Source organism: Leucoraja erinacea, chromosome 18 (assembly GCF_028641065.1).
Source record: "Leucoraja erinacea ecotype New England chromosome 18, Leri_hhj_1, whole genome shotgun sequence".
In the NCBI taxonomy this organism is placed as follows: Eukaryota; Metazoa; Chordata; class Chondrichthyes; order Rajiformes; family Rajidae; genus Leucoraja; species Leucoraja erinaceus.
In genome coordinates, this window is record NC_073394.1 from 35388848 (window position 1) to 35410106 (window position 21259).

Genomic DNA, 21259 nt, shown 5'->3' on the forward strand with positions numbered 1-21259 from the left:
TATTCCAGGGAACCACATACACAGTAATGTGGCTCTGGGATTGGGGGCCTTGGAGCATGGGAATATCAAATCAAAGATACGTGTAAAATGATGGAGTAATTCAGCGGGTCAGGCAGCATCTCTGGAGAAAAGGACAGAAAGGTCAGTATGGGAAGGGGAGTTAAAATGTTTGGCAACTGGGAGATCATGTAGGCCAATGCGGACTGAGCATAGGTGTTCAGCGAAACGATCGCCCAGTTTGTGTCAAATGGAATCAAAGGTTGGGTTTTATCTCATGATGAAAATAATGAACTGAAACAGCAGCAGAATCATAAAAGGTTTCACAGCCCTTAATTATTACTTTGTCTTAGTCCCATTTCCCTAGTACCATTTCTCAGATCTATAATCTAACATAGATAATAGGTGCAGGAGTAGGCCATTTGGCCCTTTGAGCCAGCACCGCCACTCAATGTAATCTACTAATCCATGATATATAATTAGGTCGATAGAGTCCCTAACTCTATCGACCTAATTTCATACCCAATGACTCATGACGCTCTCCTCCACTACTTAAACATTGTCAGTCTCCAGATTTTCATGCACCACGTAACCATTCATACACCCACAACCCTAAAGAGCACAGGCTCACCTGGGCCAGCCAGCCCTTTGAAATACAGCCTCTGGAAGCAAGACCAATTGGCTCACTTTCAATGCCATCTATAAAGCTGGCCCTCAGACCTTTCAGCTGCCATTCAGCAGGGCCTCAGACCTTTGGTGAAATGGTTGCCAATGCTCACTTTTGCACCTTCAAGTTTGCCATTAGAGTCTATTAGAGTTTCTAGGCAATAGAATTTGACAGCACTGCAAAGGTCATTTATCTTAGCCTTTGCTGATGTTTTTATTCAATTTTGCTGAATTTAATTTCACATTTCAACATTTCCCCCTTTACTTTGTCACTTCTTCAAATGCATGGCCAAATCCCTTCAAAAGGTTGCTATGGAATCTGATCCCAACTCTCTTCCAAGTAGTGTGTTCTAGATCAGAATAATCAATTGTATGAATACATTTCTCCTCACTTCCTGATTCTTTTTTCCAAATTGTATTAAAACTATAATCTTTAGTTACCAATCCATACACTGCCATCACAGATTACATCAGTATATTGTGTAGAGGACTGTGTGCCAAACAGACAATATGAGGGTATCCCAAATGGAAACCACAAATCAGCCATGTGGGTGAAGTCCAAGTCTTCAGCGTTCAAATGGATTGTTCCCAAGTGGTATATAAAAAAAACTATGCACAATCTTCACAAAGCTATCAAAGAATGACAAGAGGAAATTCTGGACCTAGCTGGAGCCCTAGGATAATCATGCACACATTATCAAATGTGTGATGGGCTACAAAGTGAACGGGAAATATTGCAAGCAACAACACGGCTCTTCACCATGAGCTTAATGCATTGTATGCTTGCTTTGATTAGAAGGTCGGTGGAATGATGTCACCCATCCTGTCAGCCTTGGGTGCACCTGTACCCATGTCATAGTGGCAGATGTCAGATTGGCCTTTCTGAGAGTGACTATGCAGAAACCGACTGACCCGATGGAGTCCACGGCCGTGTCCTCAGAACCAGTGCGGACCAGCTGGCAGGTTATATTCCTGGATATTTTTAACCTCTCCCTGCTCTATTCTGAGGTTTTATCCCAGTGCTAAAGAAGAGCAGGGTAGTGCCCCTTAATGACCACCATGCAGTTGCTCTGACATTTATAACCATTAAGTGCTTCAAGAGGCTGGTCATGGTGTACATTAACTCCAGCCTTCCAGACAGATGGAAGCAGATGCCATCTCCCTTGTCCGTCATTCATTCCTAGAAAATCTGGATGACAATGATACCTACACCAGACTCTTATTTACTGACTATAGCTCTGTCTTCAACCACAAAATACTAACCAGCTCATCTCCAAACACTGGAACTTGGGAATCACAAAACTCCTGGACCTAGGATTCAGACATCCTGTGCAACGGGATCCTCGACTTCCTGATCCATTGACTATAATCAGTAAGCTTAGGCCCTTCACAATTATTCTCAATATTGGTGCCCAACAAGAATTTCTACTTACTTTACTCCCTATACACTCACGACTGTTCAGCCATTTAGAAGTTTGCAGGTGGCACCACTTTAATGGTCTAGAACTCAAACAATGACAAGGCAGAGTTGCAGGAAGAAGATTGATAATTTCAAGACAACAACCTCTCCCTCAATGACAAAATAATTAGCAACTGACTTCAGGAAATAGGGAGGTGTACACTCTCAAGCCAACATCAATAGTCACCCATTCCTTCTCTCCAGAGATGCTGCCTGTCCCGCTGAGTTACTCCAGCATTTTGTGTCTATCTTCGGTTTAAACCAGCATCTGCAGTTCCTTCCTACACATCAATAGTGCTGAAGTGGACATGGCTGAGAGCTTCAAGTTCCTGAGCGTAAATATCACCAACAATTTGTCCTGGTACAATCCCATTGACACCGTAGCCATGAATGTACCAATGTCTCTACTTCCTCAGAAGCCTGAGGTTTGGCATGTCTCCAAAAACTCTTACCAATTTCACCACATGCACTGCAGAAAGCAATCTATTAAGATGCATCACAGCTTGGTTTGGCAATTGCCCTGCCTAAGATCGTAAGAAATTGCAGACGATTGTCGATGCAGCCCAGTCCATCACACAAACCAACATTACCTAATCATTACCTAATCTATAGCTCAAGTAGTCAACAAAAACAAGGAGCTTTTTCAGCCCAATCATTCTATCTTCTCCCCCATACAAAAGCTTGAAAACATGTACTACCAGATTCAGGAACAGCTTCTTTCCCACCATTATCATACTAAGTTGGAAAGGATGTACAAGGCATTCATCAGGTTGTTACCTTGGCCTATGCTCTAGAATTATATGGAGAGGTTGGATATGCTGGCACTTTTAGGGGCATAGGAGGCTGAGGGATGACTTTATTGGGGTATACAAGATCTTGAGGGAAATGGATAAGGTGAATATTCAGTCTTTTTCTCCAAGCTAGAAGATTCTAAAACTAGAGGGCAGAGGTTTAAGCGAGGGGAGAGATTTAAGAGGACCTCATGGGCAATTTTTTCACTCAGGGGGTATTCTGCATCTGATCTGAGCTGCCAAAAGAAAGCATAGAAGCAGATATAATTACACCTTTTAGAAGGCATTTGGGCAGATATATGGATAGGAAGGGTTTAGAGGGCTATGGGGCAAATGCAAGCAAATGGGACTAGCTCAGTTTGCCAACTTGATCAGTGTGTTCAAAGTGGACTTTAGGACCTGATTCTGTGCTATTCAGCTCTGTGCCTCTATTACTTTATCAATGGCCCTCTCATAAGTCAAGGTTGTAGTCCCAATCTTGTTCATTTCACTTTTTAAAACATTTGCACTTTCTCTAAAGCTGTGACACAATATTCCACACTGGTCATTTTTCTCTTTCATTTGCTTTTGTACTGGTGTATGGCTAGATTGTATTTGTGTATGGTATTGGTGTGTGACAATAATGAACTAATAAACCAATAATAATCTCAATCATGCAGTATATGCAGTCTACATAATGTCAAAAAGCATGATATATACTGTTTTTCCACAAGCCAGGGTACAGTCCCATTCTACAACCTACCTCATTGAGAACATTGGACTATTTCTCTGGAATTGGTGAGAACAATATTTTGCACTATATCTTTCCCTTCACCACCTATTGTACTTGAGCTTGGCTTCATTTTATTTATGTATAGTATTATCTGATTTAATTGGATAGCTTGCAAAACAAAGCTTTTAATTATAAATTGGGACATATGACAAGAAATAACTCGTCTAACCCTTTTGAGAAGAAGGGGTGGAACGCATAGGATTACAGTCAGAGAGAGGAAAGTTATATGACAATAAAACCCTCTTGACTCAAAAAGCTACTCAACCTAAATAAGTAAAAATGATTAACAGACAGACCAGCCCCTTCCAACGATGAAATCAATGAATGAGCTGGAGAGCCATCTCCTATTTCTATGTTTCTAAACTCAGAAATCCAGGATTCATTGACGGAGGTCATCATTAACAATAGGGCACAAGTAGCCCATTACTGGGGGTAAGATTGATACTAGGGTAATATGATGTTAGTCAGGGGTTATTTTTGGCACATTAATCCAGGATCACACAATCACCTAGGCTGGCAGATCAGTGCATCGCAGAATGGTTTGCTGCAAAGTTGGGGAGAGGGACCTTTTGTAGGTGAGATTAAACTTTCTCAGATGTATAAGATAGATATCCTGCCAAGATGAAGGCAACCAGTAGATTCATCCCTGATGTATATAAACAGAAATTTCTTACGAAGTGTCAGTCTTGAATGGTTAGTTCTGTTTCTTTCTCCATAATGCTGCCTGGCATACTGAGTGTTTCCACCTTTGCTTTATTTCAAATTTTCAATATATGATATTGATTTTGTTTTCTGAGTCGGGACTGATGGCTTAGCCAATATTTATCTCATGGTCAACATTTCTGAAACAGATTTTCTTGACAATATTGAATTGTTATTTGTGGATGCTAGTGATGTATAAATTTGGTTGGTATGTTTCCTATGAAACATCAAAAGCTACAAAATGGATGTTAATGTAGAGGTGGTACAGTATCTTGTAATGTTCTGCAAGCAGTGTGAATATTGATATATAACAATAATGGTATTAATACAGCAGGTCCCGTAACATCAGAGGATCAAACACCCTTGACCACTGTTTATCCACTGACAAAGATACCTATTAGTCCATCCCTCTCCCTCACTTACGGAAATCAGACCATCTGGTTGTATTCCTACTTCTTGCATGCAGCAGCAACTGAAGGACACGGCTACAATGGTGAAGACTGCATGGAACTGGTTAGGGGAGGCAGAGGAATGATTCGGCAATTACTTGAGGTCGGGAGACTAGGTGATGTGAAGATGTTAACTTGGCAACGGATCAGAATGAATATGCACGGTTGTTACTGACTACATTAGCAAATGTGTGGAGTTTGCGTCAAATTGGATTTTTCACCAACCAGAAGCCTTGGATGAACCATGAGATCCACCTTCTCCCAGTGTATACAATGGGGATCGTCATTCCAAGTAAGGTGTGGTCATTATCAATGGTGGCATAAAAAGGACAATTAATGGTGTCAACATTTAAAATGCAATAAATGTGTGACTATCGCTGGGTCATTATTTACAGTGGGAGGTCACTTTCAGCAATACTGAAGAAAACTTGACAAGATTTAGTCTCTGAGAGTTGTAAAGTTTTCCCCTCATCTGCAAAATTGAGCAAAAACAAGTTCATCTGAAGATCTGGATTATTGTAAATGATTGCGAAGGAGAATTATTGTATGGGTAAAATCCATGGTACAAAGACTATACAGGGACTGTGGAAGAATATTCGGTTCCAATGATTTCAACGACAAAAACAGTGTATATAGTATTTGAAAAGAGATTATGTTTGTCGGGACAACTGTGCAATGGGGTGATCATTACTAGAAGGACTGGGCTTGATACTCACAAATATATATTTAATTTCCTCAAACTACTTGAAGGTGGACAGAGTTAGTGAACTCAGACCAGAAATCCAGAGTGCAACAACAGCAAAGGGACTTGGGGAGATTAGATTTATGGTTGGAATAATTTCTGAAAGAAAACTAATCTAATATGAATCAATATCGACCAATTTAACAGCTGGAATCCAGTATCCATGAGTTATTAATCCCAAAACAAAAGGGTAAAATAGCAGCAAGGCATTCATTACGGCCTCAGGCATGGGTTAGTAGGTCTGAGTGTTTCTCAGTACTTAAAAGCAAATATGGACAGCTGCTCAAATATTGGCTGAGTCTGATCTCAACTGATTGGATGGATGTGCAAGGTAAAGATAAAGCACACGATTTATTTAAAAAAATCGAAGACTAGCATTCGTGAAGTAGCTTTCATGATATCAGCCTGGACAAAAGTGTCTAAGAGTCAATGAAGTACTTGAAGAGTCAATTAAGTCAAAAGGTGCTGTGTCACCATTAAAATGTAGAAATCAGGCCAGCCAACTTGGTTATAGCAATTGTCCAAAAAACACCAGACCCCCCAGATAACCTATCTTGAAATTCAATAACATAACGCATGATTTTGTCTCTATAATGCAAATGGATTAAGGAGCATTGAGATGAAATCGGCCATAAACCTTTCACCCACAGCAATGTACAATTCTGAATCACACTTCAGCGAGAATGTAATGCCTGTGCCTAGAGGCTGCTCAGTCATACTGTAATAACATTAACAGCTATGCAAAACATATTTGACATCACTGCTGTAATTCTCCAGCCTAGAAGAAATATCACCGACCTTGCTCAGGAAAAGCAGGCCTTAATAGAAAGATGCATAGCATTGGAGCAGCAGGTTAATTGCTCTCATGTCATAAAATGTCCACACGCCTGATCAGTCCAACTGCCCTACTACTTTGAACAGCATTTCCAGTTTGGAATTGCCCAGCTGTGATAGATCACCATGTACTTGTGTATACTGCATAGCTGTCCTTAAATGACAAACAGTTGATATGTATATCAATGCTAGTCATACAAATTGGACCATTTCTGCAGATGATGCCTTTCACTTCACATACAACCAAAATCACACCTGCATAGTCTGAATGAGATTTTCACCAAATTCTGTTCAGTGCCATTTTGATGTCTGTTTTCATGTGAGGTGCAATGTCATGCTCTCTATTTTGTGGTATAAATAGTGATCAGGGCACCATGTTCTTTTTCTTTCAAGTATGTTTTTACGTCTATCTGAGAGTTAATCTGACAAATAGCACCTTTCTAAGTTCTAAATAGCATCATCAGTATGTCATTTTATGTTCAAATTACCATGGTAGACTTGAATCCACAATCTCATGATTCAAAAATGAGAGTACAATCCGCTGCACCATAGCTGTTACAACTATTGCACAATCAACTTTGAAATACGTTCTATATGGAAATCTGAATCTTCAAAAAATTAATTTAAGCCCGATTCTCGTATTTGCAGTTGGGTTCTTTAATATTAAAATAAACATGCACCATTTTACTTTGACCGCAGACCCAACCAATCCCCATCTACTGACGACCGCAGAACCAACCAATCCCCGTCTACTGATACTCTCCTCCGCCTAGCGGAGCTGGTCCTTACCCTTAATAACTTTTCGTTTGACTCCTCCCATTTCCTCCAAATACAATGCGTAGCTATAGGCACGCGCATGGGCCCTAGCTATGCTTGCCTCTTTATAGGGTACGTTGAAACTATCCTTGTTCAAGGCGTACCGTGGCACTATCCCCGACCTGTACCTCCGCTACATCGACGACTGCATTGGTGCTACCTCCTGCACCCACACACAAATCACGGACTTCATCCATTTCACCACTAACTTCCATCCGGCACTCAAATACACCTGGACCATTTCCAACATTTCCCTACCATTTCTTGACCTCACTATCTCCATCGCAGTTGATAGACTACTGACCGACATCCACTATAAACCCACTGACTCCCATGGCTATCTGGACTACACTTCTTCCCATCCTGCTTCCTGTACTCCATCCCCCTACTCCCAATTCCTCCGTCTACGCCGCATCTGCACCCAGGATGAGGTGTTCCACACCAGGGCATCGGAGATGTCCTCATTCTTCAGGGAACGGGGGTTCCCCTCTTCTACTATAGATGAGGCCCTCACCACGGTCTCTTCTATACCCCGTGACTGCCCTCACTCCCCATCTCCCCACTTGTAACAAGGGCAGAGTCCCCCTTGTCCTCACCTTCCACCCTACCAGCCACATACAACAAATAATCCTCCGACATTTTCGCCACCTTCTACGTGATCCCACCACTTGCCACATCTTCCCATCTCCTCCCCTGTCTGGTTTCCGCAGAGACCGCTCCCTCCGTAACTCCCTGGTCAATTCGTCCCTTCCCACCCGAACCACCCCGTCTCCGGGCACTTTCCCTTGCAACCGCAGGAAATGCTACACTTGTCGCTTTACCTCCCCCCTTGACTCCATTCAAGGACCCAAGCAGTCTTTCCAGGTGCGGCTGAGGTTCACCTGCACCTCCTCCAACCTCATCTATTGCATCCGCTGCTCTAGATGTCAGCTGCTCTACATCGGTGAGACCAAGCGTAGGCTTGGTGATCGCTTCGCCGAACACCTCCGCTCGGTTCGCAATAACCAACCTGATCACCCGGTGGCTCAGCACTTCAACTCCCCCTCCCATTCCGAATCTGACCTTTCTGTCCTGGGCCTCTTCCAGAGTGAGGACCACCAGAAAGTAGAGGAACAGCACCTCACATATCGCTTGGGCAGTTTGCACCCCAGTGGTATGAACATGGACTTCTCTAATTTCAGGTAGTACCTACTTTCTCCTCCCCTTCTCAGCTCTCCCTTAGCCAACTGGTTCCACCTCTTCCTTTCTTCTTCCCACCCCCCCCCCCCCCCCCCCCGTCACATCAGTCTGAAGAAGGGTCTCGACCCAAAACGTTGCCTATTTCCTTTGCTCCATAGATGCTGCCTCACCCGTTGACTTTCTCCAGCATTTTTGTCTACCTTCGATTTTCCAGCATCTGTAGTTCCTTCTTAACCATTTAACTTTTAATGGTTATGCTCAATGATGGCCATCAGTGAAGTAATAGAGAGCAAGTAACTGAGAGACGTAAGCGAGGAGGGGGAGTAAGTGAAGAAAGTCTGAAGGTAAAAATGAGACACAAGGTTTGCAGATGAGGAAAGAAGGAGGAGTGAAGCGTAAAGCCAGAGGTAGACACAAAATGCTGGAGTAACTCAGCGGGACATGCAGCATCTCTGGAGAGCAGGAATGGGTGACGTTTCAGGTCGAGACCCTTCTTCAGACTGATGTCAGGGTAGTGGGCGGGACACGGATAAAATGTAGTCAGAGACAGTAAGACTGGCGGGAGAACTGGGAAGGGGGAGAGAGAGGGAAAGCAAGGGCTATTTGAAGTTAGAGGTGTTCAGCGATACGATTGCCAAGCCTGCACTTGTTCTCGCCAATATACAGCAGTTGACACCTGGTACAGGGGATGCAGTAGATGATGTTGGAGGAAGTGCAAGTGAACCTCTGCCTCACCTGAAAAGACTGTTGTGGTCCTTGGATGGTAAAGGGGGACAGGTGTTGCATCTCCTGCGGTTGCAGGGGAATGTACCTGAGGGGTTGGTTTGTGTGGGAAGGGACGAGTTGACCAGGGAGTTGCGGAGGGAACGGTCTCTGCGGAAAGCAGAAAGGGGTGGAGATGGGAAGATGTGGCCAATAGTGGGATCTCGTTGGAGGTGGCGAAAATGTGGAGGATTGTATGCTGTATGCGACAGCTGATGGGGTGGAAGGTGAGAACAAAGGGGAACTGTCCTTGTTACGAATGGGGGGGGGGGGGGGGGGAGCAAGAGCAGAGTTGCGGGATATCGAGGAGATCCCAGTGAGAGCCTCATCTATAATGGAAGAGGGGAACCGTCATTCCCTACAGAATGAGGACATCTCCAATGACCTGGTATGGAAAACCTCATCCTGGGCGCAGACGGAGGAATTGGGAGTAGGGGATAGAGTCTTCACAGGAAGCAAGGTGGGAAGAAGTGTAGTCTCGATAGCTATGGAAGCCAGTGGGTTTGTAATAGATGTCAGTCAATAGTCTGTCTCCTGTGATGGAGACGGTGAGATCTAGAAACGGTAGGGAATGTCGGAGATGGTCCAAGTAAAGCCAGAGGGACAGATAAGGGACGAAGGTGACAAGAGGAAAGGGAAAGAGGGGGAAAATAGAGATATGTGGGACTTGGGAAAGGGAGATGAGCATGAGGATGGGACAGGAACAGGGAGGTTGTATGGGAGGTGGTAGGGAAAATGTGTGCACCATGGGATTTGGGGGGGTGGGGGAGTGGAGTTATTGTTTGAAATTGAAGAATTCATTGATCTTGCAGTTAATTGCAGATTGCACATTGCCTTACTCGGGCAATAGATGCGACAAAGAACAGAAATATTGGTATGGGAATGGGAAGGGGAGTTAAAATGGTTAGCAACCTGCTGCTGCAACAGGATTCAGCAGACAGAGCGCAAATGTTTGGCGAAACAGTAACCTCGTCTAGAGGGCACCACCTCGAGAGCACCATTTAATTCATAAAGGAGTTCGGAAGAGATGCATGTGAACCCCCGTCTCACCTGGAAGATTGCACAGATCTTTGGATGGAAGTGAGAGAGTAGGTGTAGGGTGTTATATTTCCTGCGGTTCCACGGATAAGTGCCTGGGAAAGGGACAAGTTGAGTCGGAAGGGGTGGGCAAACTACGGAGTTGAAAAGAGAGTGATCACCACAGAAAGTGGAAAGGGCGTGGAGGGGATGATATAATTGGTGGTAAAATCACATTGACAGTGGCGAAAATGTTGGAGAATGATGTGTTGGGGTAGCAATATCCAAACTGCAGGACAGAAGAAGATACGATTCTGGGGGGGGGGGGGGGGGGGGGGGGGGTCCATTCACAATGCTGAGGGGGAGGGAGGGAAATCGGGGGGGTGGAGACCACGTTTATTGAACAATGAGAACATCTTAGATATCCTAGAGTGGAAAGCATGTTGGGAGCTGGTGCAGTGGAGACAGAGGAATTGAGTGTAAAGGATAAAGCATCCTTGTGAGAGACTGGAGTGGGCATCTCAGAAGACCTAGAGTGGAAAGACTCATGACTACTCCCATCTCTTGCAAAAAAAATGCCATCCCTTACTCTCAATTTCTCCATCTCTGCCCCATCTACTCCCAAATTCACCATTCCATGCTCGGACATCGAAATGCCATTTTTTCATTAAACATGGGTTTCTCCTACTGTTGTAGATGGAGCCAAAAATCATTTCTGCTCTGTCTTCCGCAGTTCTGCTCCCACTCCTCCTTTCCCCAGACAAAATCCCAATTTCAACTCCCAACCCACCCTCCATTTCCCCCATCTCTCCACCCCCTCCCATCCCGGTGCGTACACATTTCCCCACCACACCTCCCGGCACCCTGCCCCTCTCCCCTCCTTCATACGCTCACCTCCCATCCCCGAGTCCTATATTTTCCCCTTTCCTCTTCCAACCATATTCCTCCCTCGACCTTCATTTCACTCCCCCTCCATTTCTTACCCGACATCTTTTTGTCTCAAGCCTTCGTCACTTACTCCACCCAACTTCCATTCAGACCTCCCCCCTCCCCTCACCTGAATTCTCCTATCACTTACCAGGCTTTGTCCCACCCTACCTCTCTTTCCCAGCTTTTGGCCCACTACTTCAATCAGTTTGAAGGGTTTGAAACATCTCTCCATACACTTCACAGATGCTGCCGGACCTGCAGAGTTCCTCCAGCACTTTGTATTTTGCTAGTGAATAGAACTGGCTAGTTTGTTCTCGGAATACTGTGTGCAGTTCAGGTGACCATATTGTAGGTTTGCACTGGGGAGGGAACAGAGGAGGTTCACTAACATTCCACCTGGGATCAAATGTTTCTGTTATGAAGGAGGAACGAGATAAAATTAAGAGAGGCATAGTCAGTATATTCACCCCATGGTAGGGGTATCAAAAATAAGAGGTTTAAAGTGAGAGTGAGGAAAAAGTTTGTTTTGAATGCGGAGACTGGTTGATATCTGAACTCACTGCCCTAAGAGGTAATGGAGTACAGTCACCATGTTTAAGAGGCATTTAGACGGACACTTGAATAGGCAATGCATAGAGACCTAATGCAGGTAAATGGGATTCAGGCTAAAGGGTTGACAGAGACATGGTAGGACAAATGGCCCAATTATGTACTGTACGATTCTACTAGTCTTTGACTCCAACCAGAAAAGTGAATCTGCTTTTTTCAACAACTTATCCTGTCCTATTCCCCAGGCTGGTAGTAGTTCAGAATGGCATCAAAGATGACCAACTTAACTATGCTTAACCAGCATCCAGTTCTGAGACTTCAGCTTGTCCAGGATTTTTCAACAGTACAATTTCTATACAGAACTCACCTGTTGATCCAAGGAAGTATCTCTCCAATACAGATCCATAACCCATGGGAGTATCGTGTAGGTCACTGATGATGAATGGCTGAGAGTTGATATTGGCATTGTTTAGGGGCCAGTACTGAAACTGCGTGCTCCCTCCACCATACCACGACACATTCACCATGGAGAAGCAATCCTGCAGAAAAGTCAAAGGGAATCCAATTACACAATGCTCAGATTTAGCAGAAAAGCATTGAAAGCACATTACAAAAAGAGGTCATTGACCCTAATCAATCCACGTAGATGTTTATGTTTCATACCAGCTCCTTCCCTTCCTATCTCATCTAACTCAGTCCATGTGCCCTATGCCATTTCCCCTCATGTGCTTATCTAGTTTCCTCTTAAATCCATTTATCCATTGCTGTTTGTGACAGCCAGTCCATGAGGTAAATGCCGCCTGAGTAAAGAAGCTTTCACTGAATTCCTTCTTTTTCTTGGAATGTTTCTCAGATTCCAATTTTGTGACTTCCAATTTGGCAGACTCTTCTCCTGATGGGGCAGGAAATGCCTGACAGGCAGTGGGTTGTAGTTTGTGACCTTGTTCACACATTCCTCTATTTATGCCTCTGGTGCATGGACTCAAGATTGGCAATACCTCTTCTCCCTTCTAAATGTTCAAAGGTCAAAGATTCCCAAGAGTCAGTGGGAATGTTTCTTTTTATTTATCCTTAAATCTTTTCTTTTGCCTACGTTGTAATTTCTTGTAGTGTTAGGCTTGGAATAGAGTCTGGTGACCAGAATGAGATTGATCTGGCCTGCACAATGGAGCTGACTGAGTGCAACTTATTAATGGCAAACTAATATTTATGGTTTGTAGTCTTGAATTCCTTCATAGCCAAAAATATTAAATATAATTGTAGAAGATAAAATGTTCTCCATGGATCGGATTTTCCCCAACATTTATTAGACAATTAGAAGACTGGAAGAAAGACAGCAAATTAAAAGTGAATTTGGTATACTAATCTCATTCCATAGTCCAGATACACTCCAGCAACCTTTAATTCCTTCCACACTATATCCAATCACTATGGTAGGGACAGTCACAGTTTGATTCAGCTTCCACTTAGCATTTATCCACATGCTCCCAGAAAACAATACCTACTGATTTAAGAAGAGTGCTGAGGATCTAAGAGTAGGCTGAACGCTTTAAATGTGAACTTGTGGGGTCCTGGCATTGAGTGTTTCCGCTACTGGCTGTCGACTATAAAGTTGTCCAACATTAAAATTAACAGTTTGAAAATATACAGACTGTACAGTTGGCAGTTCCTTCTCTGGATGTGGTCTGACAAATGGAGCCTGTATTAGTGCAAGACAAACACACTAACCTTTCCTGTTTCCTAATCCAATTTTTCCCTTTGTTCCATGTGAGCTGTGCCCCCATTGCAGGGATTTATATCAGACCCAAGTTTCTGATTGGTTACCAAACAAACACATATAATCCATAAACAATGTCAGCATAGCAGTTCCACTGTTATTTCAACAAACTATTATTCCAGATGCTTGCACTAACAAACTGGAAGAAGTGAATTCAAGTTCATAAAGAGGTATGGAATTTCAATTATTTCATGAAAATAAATATAGAAGCAAAACAAAGGCATCAAAAAAACTAACTCTGCAATTGTTGGCTTGTCTGCTTGTTCACTCATGTTCCTTAGGAAACGAAACCTACCTATTTGTCTCTTCACTACCCATGATTGGCTTTAAGTAATCTTCAAAGTGAAACAGTAAGTCATTCTGTTGTATCAAAGAAGATAGGACATTGTTGCTTTTCCTAAGCTTTAAAGAATGAGCAATAAATTCTACCCTGCCACCAAAGCCATTCTCGGACAGTTAATTACGTATATTCATTACTTTATGCAGAATTACCTAAAATTCTACAATATTAGAAATGTGCATTTCAATTATTCCCATCCCACAATGACCTATAGAGCAACCTATAAAGTATAATAAATTTCTGTTGTATACTAATGATCCTTCTGCCATTCTCGGTTTCAAGCTGAGGAGGGTGAAACGGTCAGGGAGGGGGAGAGCATTAATCACTTTTTGTACAATATCTCCTTGTAGTGCCATTTGGTGATGCTAAAGATATCCACTCCTGTAAAATTCCAACAATTGGAAAGAAAGAGGCGAAGAGCCTCAGAAGTTATGCTGTAAGATACAAGTATGCAGCCTGAAAAAAAGGGACATCCTTCAGCCATTTTTAGGATCTCGCCAACTCAGTTACACCCTCCGTTTACCAGATTTCTGGCCTGTGGATTAGCCAGATCAACAATAATCCTGCATACTTTTCCTGACCTCTGTACAATACAATGCTTCACACCAATGCAGTTTGTTTCATGGATCCACAAATAAAGTCTGAATAGCTAAATAATTTGATTCATGGCTAATGTATTAGGCATTTTCTGCTTTGAATGTCAGACAAACTGAGGTATTAATCACCAGGGAAATGATCCTTGCTCCCCATTCTCCAAGCTCCAAGTTTGTGGCATGAAAACGCTCTCTCATTTTTCTGAACGTATGCAAGCCCTTTTCAAAATTCTAATCTGGATTAAAGTCTGATCTCTTCTTATCGAGTCCACATCACAAGATTCGAAATAGTTCAGCCAGAACTTAACACACTTCTCGGCATCTGCATACAATGGCTTCTTGCGCTTCTTGTGCTTCTTTGAATAGCTTACTTATTCAGTTCTGTTTCTGGTCACTGATGTGCAGATATATTTAAGCACTTAAAGGTGCTTCAATAAATTAAATATATTAGTTTTTTTAGTACTCCAGGAACCACAGGAGATATAATACCAGTTCATACACCTCCTCCCTCACCTCAATCCATGGACCTCAGCAGTCCTTCCAAGTAAGACAGAGGTTCATGTGCACCTCAATTAACCCCATCTACTGCATCCAGTGTTCCCCATATCATGGCCTCCCGTACATCGGCAAAACCAAGCGTAGACTCGGTGACAGTCCTCCAAGGCCTCCTGGATTTTCCTGTTGTTAACCATTTTAACTCTCCTTCCCATGCTCATACTGACCTTTCTGTCCTGGGCCTCCTCCACTGCTAGAGTGTGGCCACAAGCAAACTGGAGGACCAGCACTAATATTGCATTTGGACAGCTTACTGCAGCAATATGAACATTGAATTCTGTATGTTTAGGTAACCTCTAACAATCCATCCATTTGTCCCCACACCCCCTCTTTTGCTCTCCTCCTCCCCTGTGCCCCACCTGGATGAGCCTATTTCTCCCCTCCCCCTCCCCTATGTTCCTTCCTTTGGCTTCACAATTTTCGACTCTGTCTCGCACCTTCTGCGTTAATCTCTGGTCTTTGATCCAACCATCTGCCTACACAGAAATCTTCCTTGCCTGGGTTCACTTGTTCCTGCCACACTTTGCCCTGCCGCTCCTTTCTTGCAGATTTCTTATCACCACCGCCCCCTCCTCCCTACAATCAGTCTGAGGAATGCTCCCAACCCGAATCCATGTTCTCCAGGAATGTTGCCTGACCTGCTGAGGTACTCTGCCACTTTGTTTCTTTTTGGTAAACCGTAACAGTATTTAACAGTACATCTATGATAGACATTAGACAATAGACAATAGTGCAGGGGTAGGCCATTCGGCACTTCGAGCCAGCACTGCCACTCAATGTGACCATGATGCATTCAATACTTACTTAATGGAGGGGTAATATACAGTAACCAATATTTCTATAGCACATTCTCACACCTCTGATCCAGTGTCTGCTGTTTAAATATAAAAATGAGTGTTCACACTAAAATCTCATTATCATCAATATGGTAATATCCAAGTAATAGTTGGCATATAGCTCAGGAACCACAGCAATTCAACAGAATTAATTTGATATCAGTCACAAAATTATATACACAACAATAACTAAACATCTGAAGAAGGGCCTCGACCCGAAGCGTCGCCCATTCCTTCTCTCCAGAGATGCTGCCTCACCCGCTGAGTTACTCCAGCATTTTGTGTCTACCAATAACTAAACATCATCAGTAAGGAGATACCAGGAACAATTCCAATTATTCTGGCTTTTCTTTTATATCCATTTAGACCCATTTAATAAGGCCAGCAATAATACAAATTAGATCAAGTCAAGTCAAGTCAAGTCAAGTTTATTTGTCACATACACATACGAGATGTGCAGTGAAATGAAAGTGGCAATGCTCGCGGAACAACCAAACAAATTATAAACATAATCATAACACACATATTATTTTACATAATAAATAATAGAAGGAAAAACGTTCTGTACAGTTAGTCCCTGGTGAGAAAGGCGTTTACAGTCCGAATTGCCTCTGGGAAGAAACTCCTTCTCAACCTCTCCGTTCTCACTGCATGGCAACGGAGGCGTTTGCCTGACCGTAGCGGCTGGAACAGTCTGTTGCAGGGGTGGAAGAGGTCTCTCATGATTTTGTTTGCTCTGGAGTTGCACCTCCTGTTGTATAGTTCCTGCAGGGGGGTGAGTGAAGTTCCCATAGTGCGTTCGGCCCCCGAACGCACTACTCTCTGCAGAGCCTTCTTGTCCTTGGCAGAGCAATTCCCGAACCAGATGGTAATGTTCCCGGACAAGATGCTTTCCACCGCCGCTGCGTAGAAGCACTGGAGGATCCTCGGAGACACTCTGAATTTCCTCAATTGCAAGGTGGTAAAGGCGCTGCCTTGCCTTACTCACCAGTGCTGAGGCGTGTGATGTCCATGTCAGATCCTCGGAGATGTGGACTCCCAGATATTTAAAACAGTTCACCCTATCCACAGGATCCCCATTTATCCTCAATGGAGTGTACGTCCTCGGATGATGTGCCCTCCTAAAGTCCATGATCAGCTCCTTCGTTTTTTTGATGTTCAAGAGGAGGCTGTTCTCCTGGCACCAGAGTGCTAGATCAGCCACCTCCTCCCGGTAGGCCCTCTCATTATTGTCTGAGATCAGGCCCACCACCACAGTGTCATCAGCAAACTTAATTATTGAATTGGAGCTGAACCTAGCCACACAGTCATGTGTGTACAGGGAGTACAATAGGGGGCTGAGGACGCAACCCTGGGGCGATCCTGTGCTCAGGGTGAGGGGCTTCGATGTATTCCCTCCCATCTTGACTACCTGGGGCCTGGCGGTGAGAAAGTCCAGGACCCAGGCACACAGGGAGGTGTCAATTCCAGTAGCTTCCCTGCCAGTCTGGTGGGGACTATCGTGTTGAAGGCTGAACTGTAGTCTATGTGTATATAGGACATATTTATACAGGAGTGCCACATCTCAAAGATGTGCATGATTGTAAGTTAATTGGCTTCTGTAAATTGTTCCTAGTGTGTAGGATAGAACTAGTGTGCGGAGTCCTCACTGAAAAGAAACTTCTCTGGCCCAGTCACATAAATGCTGCAGCAATGACACCAAGTCAGAGGTTGGATAGGTTGAAGTTTAGGTTTAATTCAGCTTATTGTTATGTGTACCAAGGTACAGTGAAAAGCTTTAGTTGTGTGCTTTCCAGTTAGCGGAAAGACAATACATGATTGCAATCGAGCACGATAAGGGAATAACGTTTAGTGCAAAGTCAGCAATGCCCGAACATGTATAGTCTGAGGGTCACCAAAGACGTAGATAGTAGTTCAGCACTGCTCTCTGGTTGTAGTAAGATGATCCAGCTGGGAAGAAACTGTCCCTGAATCTGGAGGTGTGCGATTTCACACTTCTATCCTTCTTGCCTGATGGGAGAAAAGGGAGTGGCCAGGGTGCGACTCGTCCTTGATTACGCTGCTGGCCTTGCCGAGGCAGTATGAGGTATACATGGAGTTAATAGGAGGTTGGTTTGTGTGATGGTCTGGACTATATCCATAATTCGCTGCAATTTCTTGCAGTCTTGGATGGAACTGTTTCCAAACCAGGCCGTGATGCATCCTGATAAAATGGTGGTGCATCCGGATACTGCTGGAAGTAGCCCACTTCCAGACACTCCAAATCCTTTCCACCATCTATGATGAATATGATGGACTATTTTTCACTTAATTGGCATAGCTTAGGCATTTGAGAGAACAAAGCCCACTATATTGGTAATCAATTAATCTAACTATTCAGTCCCTCTGTCATTGGTGACTAACTATCACATTCTGCAACAACAAACTGTTACATTCCAACTTCCTAGGGGCAAAGACAGCAAGTACATGGGAAACTGCAATAGTTCGGATCAAGCCATGCACTATCCTGATTGAGAAATACATCACTGGCCCAAAATCCTAGAACGCCCTCATAAACTGCAGGGTAAGAGAACATTTTCAACAGTGCAAGGAAAGAGCTCCCGTCTAGAAAACTCCATGATGGGCAATAGATGCTGGCTCTTCCAGCAACATTCTCATTCTGCTATGGAATAAATTAATAACAAATCTGGTTTAAAAACAATTTAATAAAGATAGAGGGAAAGATTAGATTGAGGAAGATAAAAGGCGCTCGGAATTTTTTTTTTTTAAACAATGATCTAAATAATTTTGTAGGAATGAAACTTTACATCTACGAGTCTTCACTGCCAAAGGAGACACTGAATTCACAACTACTTCAATTTATATAACATAATTAACATAGCAAAATTAAAATTATGAAACAAAAACTGGTATTGGGCCATATAAGAAGGCATCAAACGCATCCTGGCATGAAACACATCTATCTATTCCCTCCACAGATGTTGCCTGACTCACTGAATTACTCCGGCACTGTTTGTTGCTTGAATGGAAGCTTAAAGCAAGTAGATAAAGGCACGAAGATGGGAATTCTAGACCATCGTGTTTGATGGCTGAAGGTATGGCTGTCAAGCATGGCAATTACATTTGGGGTGATCAAGGGAACGAGATTTTAAGTGCACAGATAACTGAGGGCTGGCTATAAGGCTGGAGATGACAGAGATAGGAGAACACTTTCCATTAAATTATTTAAAAGGACAAAAATTAGAATTTCAAAACTGAGGTCTTGCTTATCTTGGAGTGAGAGATGAACGAAGGGCATATTAGGGCAGGGTATCAGAGTATTGGATGATAGCTTTATGGAGAAAAGGTAGAGCAAAGCTGATCAAGGAAAAAAGGTGATTACTCAAGTCCTGTAAACCAAGAAAGCCGCAGATAAAGATATCAGCAACAGATGAGCTATGGGTGAGGGTACTGGACAGTGTCAGATGACGTTACATCTATATTATTACTAAAAGTCTCATCTTAACCACTTCCTGTCTATGCTGTAATTGTAAATACATTTTAGAAAAAACGCTACCCTATATAGCTATGATATTTTCGCCATCTTACTCACCATCCTCCTCTCCTCCAACTGCCCCAAGGTTTCTTCTGATCAGTGAAAAAATGAAAATGTTATTAATGTTAAAAAAAATCATGAGATCAGCAGATTGGTCTTCTCGCCTGTCAGTCACCATGATGAAGGTAACGCCCCTTCCGGGGGACCAGGAGAATAAAGCCCTGGAGGCCGGATGTGAGCCAGTCACGCCGGAAGACCATAAGTGAGTCCAGAACTGTGAGTCTATGCCGTGAGTGAACTGAACTGCGAGTCTGCACAGGCATGAAGTGAAGTGTTGGTCTGCCCTGTGCTGCTTGAGCTGAATTGAAGGGTTGGTCTGCCCTGTGCTGCCTTAACTCAATGGAAGGGTTGGTCTGCCCTGTGTTGCCTAAACTGAATGTCCCGCTCATTCCGGAAGTCCCACTCACTGAGGAAGTCCCGCTCAGGGGAGAGGCCGCGCTCAACTGCGTGAGTAGATTATATTTTGTGTGTGAGTGTGTGTGATGGATGGTTTGAGTGTGTGTGTGTGAGAGATGGTGTGTGTGTGTGAGATGGTAGATGGGTGTGTGAGATGGAGGGTGTGTCTGTGTATGTGTGAGATGGAGTGTGCGTGTGTGTGTGTGAGATGGAGGGGGTGTGTGTGATGGAGGGTGTGTGTGTGTGCCCACAAGCTGTGTCAGCTGCCAGCCCACCAGCCGTGAGTCAGCTGCCAGCCCACCAGGCCTGAGTGACTGAGCTGCCAGCCCACCAGGCCCGAGTGAATTTTAGAAAACATTTTGAGGAGCTTTGCACATCCTGATTTCTGTGTTTAACCGATTTCTATGTGACTAAACACGAGTATTGCTAGCTTTTACATGATTTCCACAGTGAGTTCTATCCTATTATGCAAGAATTATTTCATGATATATACAGACATATAAATTCATGTAGTAATTAGGGATATGACAGATTTAGGGAACTTCATAGGGAAGGGAAATGAAATCAACCAGGTTGATTATATTTATTTTAATATACATTATGAATTATTGTACTGATTTTGGATCATTGCTCCTTATGTAAAATTGCAATAAGGCTCTCTGAGCATTATTTGATCATAATACCCTTTTTTTTTGTTTTTTTTTGTTTTTAGAGATACAATTCGGCTTTCTGGATCCGCGCCGACCAGCGATCCCCGCACTTTAACACTATACACCCACGAGGGACAATTTTTACAGTTACCAAGCCAATCAACCTACAAACCTGTACGTCCTTGGAGTGTGGGAGGAAATCGGAGATCTCGGAGAAAACCCACGCTGGTCACGGAGAGAACATACAAACTCGGTACAGACAGCACCCATAGTCGGGATCGAACCCGGGTCCCCGGCGCTGCATTCGCTGTAAGGCATCAACTCTACTGCTGCGCCACTGTGACCAGGTAGTTCCTCCAGAACAAGTTGTGAAGAAGGACAGGTAGATTCTGGACCACTGGACTGACACATCATAACACATTGACTCTGAATCATTGAACTCAAACTCAGAGTCATTACATTTGATTGGTGCTTAGAACCTGCAATTCATTCCAGAGGCTTTGCCATTCATTCCACAAATTAGAGCAATCCAGAAGTGAGAGAGAGAGACTCAGTTCTCGACCTTTAGTGGATTTAGAAGAGAAACAAGTTTTCCAATAGCAGGTGGCACAGTTGTACAGCTAATAGAGCTGTTGCCTCACAGGTCCAGCAACCCAGTTTCAATAATTACTTTGAATGCTATCCATGTGGAGTTTGCATATTCTCTCTGTGACAACATGTGTTTCTCTCCGAGTACACCAATTTCATCCCACATCCCAATATGCTGGTTTGTTTCATTAACAATTGCAAATTACAAGTGTAGATGTGTGGCAGGAAAACTAGGAGGGAATTGATATGCATGAGAGAGTGAGC

General features: G+C 43.5%; 1 protein-coding gene across 1 annotated transcript in view; it reads right to left on the reverse strand.

Annotated features, from left to right (window-relative positions):
- si:ch211-236l14.4 (SITS-binding protein) overlaps positions 1–21259 on the reverse strand; it is a 62983-nt gene that overhangs the window by 38544 nt on the left and 3180 nt on the right. The window contains exon 2 of the mRNA XM_055649842.1: positions 12033–12204. Coding sequence (XP_055505817.1) covers positions 12033–12204 — 172 coding nt within the window. The remainder of the gene's footprint in view (positions 1–12032; positions 12205–21259) is intronic.